The sequence below is a fragment of the Poecilia latipinna genome, unplaced genomic scaffold (assembly GCF_001443285.1).
Source record: "Poecilia latipinna isolate Pla-1442-1.1 unplaced genomic scaffold, P_latipinna-1.0 Scaffold5587, whole genome shotgun sequence".
Taxonomy (NCBI): domain Eukaryota; kingdom Metazoa; phylum Chordata; class Actinopteri; order Cyprinodontiformes; family Poeciliidae; genus Poecilia; species Poecilia latipinna.
This window is the reverse complement of record NW_015118203.1, coordinates 1-9,304: the sequence shown is the minus strand read 5'-3', so window position 1 is coordinate 9,304 and position 9,304 is coordinate 1. Positions and strand designations below refer to the sequence as shown.

Below are 9,304 nucleotides of genomic sequence, written 5' to 3'. Positions count from 1 at the left end.
CAACCTGACGCCTGCTGCTGATCAGATTAGTCCAGAATAGGATTAGCCTCAAGGCAGATGGAGCGCAGAGACACTTCTTCCCTCCTATCATTTTATTTTTGTTGCGCTTTTACTAGTTAAATTCTCTATTTTTGCACAGGTTTTACCGAACCGTTCTAAAAAATATATATACATATTTTAGCGACTGCGATTTAGAAAGGAGTTGGATTTGGATCGGTTAGATTAACCTTAAAGGAAGCAGCGGAGGAATTATAAAGAGTTGAGGGATTAAAAGTGTCATCCAGGCTCTGGGCGGAGACACACAAATCTCACAGGCCTGCAGGCTAACACCGGCAAACATTTGTCATCTCTTTAGGAGACACTCTGATGAGCAAAAGATGCGGGTAAGTCAAATATATTTACTCAAATACTTTGACTATATAGAGGTTTATTAAAGAGTATATCACATATCGTCATGTTTTGTGTCTGGGTTTTGTTTCACCAGCTGCTCAGCAATGCGTTTAGAATCTGCAAAGCACAAGTCATTTCTCTCGTTAATTTGATTCCTTTTGTCAGCTTTTATGGCGTGTTTCATCAATATGGGGTGCATAACTCGCTCACAATTAATTTCACAGAAGTCCTTTCACTGGGGAAGCGATGCGAGCTCTCTGATTGGCTGAGGTTGAAGTAGAAAAGGCGTGATGTCGCTAGTGGTGGACGAGACGGCGGGGGACCTTCCGGTGAGGGACGTGGGGCTGATGAGGGGCGGGCTGATGCCCACCGTGCCAGGTTTGTGTTCACACAACACGGAACTGTGTTTTTATGGTTTTATTGCCGTAAAAGGACAGTATTTATGTCAGCAAAAATGCATAATACTTCCTTAAAATTAATCATCACCCCAACATTCAAATTAAACTCTAGTTTTAATGTAATTTACTGCCCTACCAGTAAGCTAAAATTAGGCATTTTATTTATTTATTTTTTTTTTTTTTGCAGAAACGTAAACCAGTCATCTGCAACTTTGTGCAGTTAACCCTTTCATAAAAAGGTTTCAAGTTGTTCTCTTCATACTAAAAGAGCAGATATTTTCCCAGGAATGTGTGTATTAAAGTAGCTTCAAGTTGGGATTTTAGAAAGCTGAAACTGCAAAATAAATTTTCTGTGAATGCACTGTGAGGCTCTCTGTTGGTTATTTGTCATCTTTGCTGTTTTCCCAGATACACTGCGGGATGTCAGGCCATGGAAGAAGCATCATTCTGCAAAGATGAAAGGTAGAATGACTTTCACAAACATCATCTTGCACATTTTGACTCAAATGATCATGACTCTGCTTTGTGTCCAGCGGACCCCCAGCGGCTGTTTCGGTTTCCCAGAGATCATCTGGAGGACCTGTGTCTCCGGCTGCAGGAGGAGAACAGTGTGCTCAGGCAACACACACGGACACAGGAGGAGAGGCTCCGCAGGTAACACCAGCACTGCTGGAACCACGAGTTTCTAATTTAAATAAAATGTTGTACCATAATAACTACCCTAAGGTAGTTTACTTTGGATGTCATATTATAATGGCAGGCTATAATCATGACCATAGATGTGAAATAGTAATTTCCCATGTGAAATATCGCTGACAGTATTCATGGAGAACTATCTATTTCATTAGCTTTCCCTAAGTCCTCCTTCCATCCTCTTGTCTGACCCCAGGATGTCCACGAAGCTGATGCGTCTTCGTCAGGCCCGTCCCGGCTCCGGTCCTGTCAAGGAGAGGGACATGGAGGATACGATCCAGGAGCTGGAGGCCCGGGTGGCGGTGCTGGAGAGCCAGAAGGAGGTGCTGCAGAATAAACTCGGCATAGCCAAGCAGCACATCCTGGACCTGGGGGCTCGAACGCCTTACAGGTACAGCAAAGGTGAGGTTTAAAGAGCCACTTCCTAAAAATCTGACTCCATTTCTGGCATCATTGTTCAAAGTCGTGTCTTTACCACATTATTCATTCATTTACAAATGTCATAGTTTAAAGTTATAACTGCAATCTAAATATTCATAGTTTGGAGCAAAATATTAACTTGCTAAGTAAATATTTAGTTAAGCTAAACATTTAGCAAATATTTAGCTTGCTAGCTAAATTCTTGGTTTGAGGCTAAATATTTAGCTTGCTAATTAATAGTTTTAAATTGTGAATTTATAAATTACTAATATGATTAAAATATAACTATAAGAAGCGAATCTCCCCACTCTTATGACATGCTAAATAATATAAATTAATGCTGTTAAATTTTGACTGTGTACATTTACAAATGGCACTCTACGTAAATCTCAATGGCTTTCATGCATATGAGTGGATGTGAACCCTTCAGGACTGTAAGGACGTTCTTCCCCTTCATGTGTTTAGGTAAAAACCTGGACGGAGAGGCCAGAGTCCGGAGGGCGGCACGGACTGCTCCTGCACGATACGGCCTCACGCTGGAGGAAACCAGAGCAGAAATGGAAAGATTGTAGGTCAAAAAGGATTAAATGTCCTTCTGCTTGTAATCCAACATAAAAATCCGTCCTCATCCAGCAGGTCCAGTATGACCGAACAGGTGAGGATGGCAGAACTGGAGGTGACAGCTCAGGCACTCCGAGAAAGCCTGAAAGACAGGGAGAGAGAGATGGAGGGGACGGTCAGAGAGCTGAGGAAGCAGCAGGCCGACAGACACAGGTAGACGTGAATACATAAAGAGGCCGCGTCTGAATCACGTTACGTCTTCTAACTGAAAAATAAGGCCGATACCCAAGCCTGTTTTAATCGCAAAAGTGCATTTACTTTGGAGTAAAACTTGTGCTACTTGTGTCAGGATCACAATCAGAGAGAATGTGGACCTGATCCGTCTGCAAAAGCAGCTCTCTGAGAAGTGCACGGCCCTGAGGGTCAGCCAGGAGAAGTTTGCTGACCTGCAGGAGGTGAGACCCTGCTCCTGTCTTCCGTTCATTCTGCACATCATCAGTCTTCCTCATTAACACTCTAATCCTCTCACCGACCTCCTGCACGCGTCTGACTGTAGGCGTACGAGAATCAGCTGGAGGAGGTAAGGGCCTGAGATACAGTCTGATGAATAAACCAGTGAGTAATGAACAATCCTGCTTCCTGTGTTCGCTGCAGAGTCAGAGGGCGCTGAGGGAGAGTCAGGGAGCTCTGCTGGAGAAGGTGGAGGAGCTGACCGAACAACTGAAGCAGGAGAGACAGAGAGCTCTGACCCAGGAGGGGCAGCTCACCACCATGTCTCTGTCTCTGCAGACCCTGGACAAGGTAACACATCTGGACCATTTGCAATGCTGTCAGGCTGGAACTCATTTGGCTCATTCTCCATCAGCTCCAGGAGAGAATCTCAGACCTGGAGGGAGAGAGGGATCTGATCAAAGACAGCTACGATACTCTACTGAAGAGGTAGGGTCCATAATGGGTCTCTTTTTGTGAATTCTAGGCTCAAAACATATTTATTTTGGTGATTTGTTTTGTGTTTGCCAGCACTTTAACTGCCCAGAACCCCTCTGAGAACCCTGCTGAGACACGGAGGGAGGTGGAGCAGAAGGAGGAGCGGCTGGTGGAGAACATCTTCGGACCAGATCTCCACCACAGACTGGAGGAGATGCTGCAGGAAGAGAGGGAGGAGAGGAGCAGGCTGGAGCTGGAAAAGGAGAAACTCAGGCAAGAGAAGGAGATGCTGGAGGAGCAGAGGAAGCAGGATGAAGGTGAGACCGAAAGCTCATTTAGTTTTCCATTAAATAAAATGTCTGACGCTGCAAAGTGAAAATTGAATTTAATTCCATTTAGAGCTGTCTGTACTGATGAGGGAGAAGAAAGAGCAACTGGAGAAAGAGGTTGGCCAGTACAGAGAAAAGGTTTCTGCTCTTCAGGACAGGCTGGACTCCGTCACTAAGGTCAGAAACGAACAGACGATCCACAGATGTCTTCCTTTCTCTGAGTTTTCCTCCTCTAGTTTAATCTGTCACACACTTCCTCTCCTATCCAGGGGTTTGACTTGAGCGTTGAGGAGCTCAGCGAAACTCTTTTGCAGATCAAGGTTTGTCGTGCTTTCTCCCGACACATAACGAAATATAGCTCTTAAGATCTCATAACAGGTTTCATGTTTTTCCCAACCGCAGGCCTTCAGGATGCAGCAGGAGAGCAGGGAGGCTCTGGGCTTCCTGGTGCCTGACGGCGGCGTGGACGATTCGTCCCGTGAGCTGGTCAACATCCAGGCGTCGCATGCAGAGACGGTGCTGGAGCTGCAGAAAACCAGAAACCTGCTGCTGCTGGAGCACAAGATCACCAAAGACCTGCAGGTACACGCACAGCGTTAAATGCACACACACACACACACACACACACACAAAAAAATAACAAAACGACTGAGAAATTTAGAGATATATTTCGTCTCCAAGGAAGAGTTAAACATGATCAACCAGAAGGTGGAGAGAGAGAGGGAGGAGGGCAGGAGGAGGACAATGGAGAAAGATAAGCTTCTGTCAAAGAGAGCTCTGCAGATCAACACGCTGCAAGGTAGGGCAGCGTTCACAGCACAGTTCAAGCATTTTTAAACAAATGTTTAGTTTTACCGAACATTTGCTCCTCTGGTGTTGCTGAAAAACAAAATAAATGCGTAGAAATGTGTTCAAAATGCTCTGTTTTAAAATGTTTTTCTGGTCCCATGTGAATCCAAAGCCCAGTTGAAAGAGCTGGCCTACAGCCCCAGGAACTACAAGCGGACCATCCCGGTACAGTACACCTGGCCGGCTGGAGATCAGGAGGCGGTTCAGCCCATCGAGGACGACCTCTGCTTCTCTCAGCTGAAATCTGGGGAGTCACTGTTGGAGATCCACCTTAAGGTAGAATCCTCTGAGCGTTATTTCAGAAAACACGATCCTACACTGACGGTTGTTTTTGCCCCACACCAGACGGCCACCTTCACCCCGGCGGGGCTCCGCACCCTGAGCGACCTCCACCCGGGGGCGGGCCAGCATGAGGACATTGTGACCTTCTGCACCTACTGCCTGCTGGACTTCGAGATGCACTCCACCCCTCTGGTGTCAGGCAGCCAGCCGAACTACGGCTTCACGTCCCGGTACGCGCTGACGGTCCGGGATCTGGGTCGGCTGGGAGGTCAGGGGTCGAGAGTGCGGCTGGAGCTCCACCAGGCGCTGGGAGGGGTCCGGTTTGTCACCCACGGAAGCGGCAGCATGTCACTCATGGGCGCCACGGAGAGGAGAGGAGAACGAATCTCCGGCAGCGTCAGCATCGCAGGTGGACAACGATTCAGCAGCCGATGCTCTCTTCCCATCTCCTTTCATCTTCTGTTTCTTGAACCTGTTTGTTTGTTTTTTTTGGGGGTTTTTTAAGGAAATGAGGGTGAAATAATCGGCGTTGTGGATTTCTGGGTGCGCCTCTTCCCTCCTGCTGAACCCGTCCACACGGGGACGGAGATCGGAGCGGAAAGGAGGACAGCGACACACAGGAGTCCGGCTCAGATCCCACTAGGCTGGCAAGATGGCGGCCAAGAGGTGAGATCAGGCATCTGACGTAACTTTCAAAGAGTCAACGCTCTCATTTGCTTCAGTTGTTTCAGCAGCATCAACAGCCTGTTTAAAGTCCACTTTGCAGCATCTCAACTGAACTTTGACTAGGCCACTCCAACATCCGTTATTTTTTTTGTTGTTGTTTTCTTAGCCATTCAGAGATCAACTTGGTGGTTTGCTGTCTTGTTATGAATCACCAACTCTGACCTTAACTAAGACTGCCACTCTTTTCTTAATAAATAGAACATATTATTTGAAAGCTGTGTCTTGTATTCTTACTTAGGTTGTGTCTGTCTACAGTTAAAATTTCTTTGAAATCTAAAGCATAAAGTGTTTAGGTGAGGATTTTTAGGCTCTGGTGATTTTTACCCCTTAATGTCTTCCACACCAGGAGCTCCATGACTATGGCGGCGGGATCCCCAATGAGCTGGTGGTGACGCTGGAGCGCTGCGTCGGCCTCAACGCCCGCTGGCCCGGGCTCCTGCCAGACGCCTACCTGACGTACCGGCTGTACGACCTGCCGCCTCACGTCTCTCAAACGGTTCAGTGCGCCGTCGATCCGGTGTTCAACGACGTCACCAGCTTCCCTCTGGCAGCAACGGCCGACGTTCTGCACTACCTCAGGTACGCCGGCTCTCAATCAGTGAAATGGTTCAGGTGTTTGAGACAATAATAGCCAGTTTCTGCTTGCCAGGTCCAGCAGCTTGTGGGTGTACGTGTTTGATGACAGCGATGAGCAGATACCGCCAGCCTACCTGGCCAAGACGCCGATCCCTCTGAGAGCGCTGGCGACAGGCAGAGAGATCAGAGGCGAGGCTGTGAGGAAAATAAAACTGATGGAAGGAGAATTATTACTAAAAGCTAATGTATATATATTTTATCCCGTGTTTTGTCAGGTGATTATGTTCTAAGAGATCCCGCTGGTGGGCCTCGGGGAATGGTCAGAGTCATGCTGAAGTGGAAGTATCCGTTCCAGCCGCCATTGGACGGCCTTCGGGGTGGATGGGAGGCGGACGATCCTCACAGGGCGATGAAAAGCAGTCAGAGGGAAAAGAGGAGGAGCGAGGAAACGTCACAGAGGCCGACGGCCAAGCAGAGAGTGAAGGTGATGTGATTTCTCTGCTTGGGTCAAAACTAATTCAAATGAAGAGCTGAACTTGTTTCTCTGCTTTTACAGACTCAGGATCTGAAGCCCAAAGAAACTAAAGCTGTGCAGAAAGAGGCAACGGCTTGGGTAAGAAATCCAGCTGATTTAAAGTCCCATAAAGAGAAAGTATTTTATCTTTGTAGGTATGATTGAATAAAAAAATATCTGTTTGTATTGGTTCCAAAATTATTTACACCTAACATAAAATGTTAAAAAAACACATAGCATATTGTCACCTTCCTACAATAACGGTCTAAGTCTTTTTTTTGCCAATCACAATTTTGGCAACAAAAAAAAAAAAATCTACATTTAATTGACAGGACCTGGCTGCTATTTCCCTCCTAAATTTCATGAAAACATCTAAAGAATCAATAGTTTTTGACGCACAGGTTTACCATTAAGGCTTTGTTTTTAACCAGTCAATACGCCAGAAATCTGCTGTCTGTTTCTGCACACTAGAGGCGGATATCAGACATAATTAAAATGTAGCAAAGACAATACTTTTTTGTTGTGCTTAAACAAATTACTTGTTTATTTTCCTACTTACAGCCCCAGCCTTCACCTGTCAAACAGAAAAGCTCACAGGATCTGCGATCAGCGCGAGTCGTGTCTGTGAAACCGCCATCAGCAGACCGCAAGAGATCCACCAAGAGGTCCTCTGAAGCGAGGTCGCCTAACTTGACCCCTGAACCAAGACTGACGACCCCATCCCACAGGTAAGAGAAACATTTACTATGTAAAAAAAACACTTCTACTTATTCTACAGACTCTAAAACAATTCAAATAGATGAGCAGGGTGAAAAAAAATGCCTTCCAGAACTAACAGCTACAAAACTGCTAACAGGTCTGCATAAATGCAACTTAGTAAAAAATAAAAATAAAAAACATTAATTGTTGCTATTGAAAAAATAATGTGCAGCATTTTTTTTTCCACATATAATGAGACTTATTTCTGTTTAAGATCTCCGGCTGGGTCTTCCTCCAGACGATCAGCTGCAGCTCCATCGAGGGGAAGCTCTGCTACTGATGCAGGGATCCAGGTCAGCTCACTACCTCTGAAAACAACATGCTGGTCCGTTCTTTCCATGCTAATTTAGATATTCAGTGTAACCTAGAACTAAATGGCACAAATTGTGAATATCCTGGATTGTATCCTGAAGTTTCAGCTTTTTGTTCCAGGGTCTTCCCTCTGTGAGTCAGGTGTCTGAGTCTGAAGAAGAGAAGAGTGCCAGCGGTAATTCTGTTTTTACTTTATATCATTTAAAGACTTACTCGACCATTTAATTAAATATGGAGAAAAGAAATTCTGCTTTTTCTGACTATCTTGAACGTTTTTGTCTTTCTCTCCTACAGAGGATGGTGACGCTCCTGAATCCCCAGAATCCACTTCTTCACAGAGCGACATAGTAATCATACCACCACAACGGAAAATGAGGAGGGTACGGACTATTTGGGACTGAAAAACCAGCAAATTGTTGGAACAGGGTTGGCATTGTGATGAGAACTGTGCAAAACTGTTAAGTCAATCAGGAATTCTTCATATTTTGTTTCTGAGGAGCCAGAGTTTCTGGAAATCTTTTAAAAGGGGTCTTTATGAATATTTACACAGCATTTCCTTGTTATTATGCTTGAGTGATTTTTACTATAATTAAATCTGTGAAAAATACCAAAGACCCATTTGTCTATTGTTCTTTGTTTCTCATAAGTTACTACATAAAAATAGGGTTTTCTTGCAGAGTTGGCTTCGTTGGGAAGTGGGTGTGCATTTATTTTCGTTTTGCTCACAACCAGTTATGTCAAGATATGATTTATGTATATTGTAACTCATACTTGGCTCTAAAAACTATCGTTTAAAACCACTTCACAAGATTACAAGAAAGTCTGGCTTTGTAGCATTGGCATGTAGAGAAATAATAGGTGGGATTTAAAGATGCTGCTGTTTTCCAGGGAGACAAGCTCAGGGTCGAGATCCTGTCCCTGACATTTGAGCCGTCGTCTCGTGTGGCGCTCGACCGCTCCGTGCAGCGCGTTTACGTGGAGTACCGGCTCCTGGGCGTCGCCATGGAGACGACGGAAACTCCCATGTCCCTCCGTAAACCTGTGAAAGGGGAGGAGATTCACTACAACTTCACACGAGGTGCCTGACGTTTGGTGTTTCTGTGTGTAAAATGCATTCGGGACGGAGATCATACTGACTGGTTTTTGTCTCTCCCAGTGATTTATGTGGACGGCTCCCAGTCAGCTCCACTCAGGCAGTATCTTTACACAATGTTGGAGGGGACAGACCCCAACCGGGGCAGGTGGGTGGCCTAGAGACTTGCATCAGTTCATGAAAGTCATGTTATGTATAGGGTTTTTTTTTTTTTTGTAACTCTACTTTTCTGTGATTGATTGATTAAGCACCAAACATCTGCAGTGACTCTGATGATAAAAATTTGAATTTACTGAGGAGTTTCTCTAATCCAAACATCCAGGTGTATTTATACTCTTGGATATTGTGTGCACCAAAATCGTCTTACCAGAACAATGGTCATTTTAATTGGTCCATGACAAGGAAGCCTCTGGAGCATAGCCCGTTCATTTTTAAATGGACCATGTTCAAAAACCATTGCAGAACATTAATGTTA

At 45.3% G+C, this 9,304-nt stretch overlaps 1 protein-coding gene across 2 annotated transcripts; it reads left to right on the top strand.

Annotated features, from left to right (window-relative positions):
• Nucleotides 1-587: 587 nt before the first annotated feature.
• On the top strand, nt 588-9,005 carry LOC106943632 (protein fantom-like). 2 transcript variants are annotated; one of them, XM_015026946.1, is made up of 28 exons: nt 588-768; nt 1,197-1,250; nt 1,322-1,442; nt 1,678-1,883; nt 2,367-2,469; nt 2,538-2,675; nt 2,812-2,917; nt 3,019-3,042; nt 3,117-3,263; nt 3,328-3,401; nt 3,483-3,706; nt 3,789-3,895; nt 3,988-4,038; nt 4,121-4,300; nt 4,400-4,517; nt 4,680-4,843; nt 4,913-5,258; nt 5,355-5,515; nt 5,922-6,154; nt 6,225-6,340; nt 6,427-6,635; nt 6,708-6,764; nt 7,227-7,393; nt 7,639-7,717; nt 7,857-7,911; nt 8,031-8,116; nt 8,625-8,814; nt 8,893-9,005. In XM_015026946.1, exons 1-28 carry the CDS (start codon nt 681-683, stop codon nt 8,988-8,990), a joined length of 3,702 nt encoding a protein of 1,233 aa, XP_014882432.1. In that variant the 5' UTR covers nt 588-680; the 3' UTR covers nt 8,991-9,005. The 2 variants fall into 2 exon arrangements, with proteins under 2 accessions (XP_014882432.1, XP_014882431.1); XM_015026945.1 differs by having other exon boundaries at nt 2,535-2,675.
• Nucleotides 9,006-9,304: the final 299 nt, after the last annotated feature.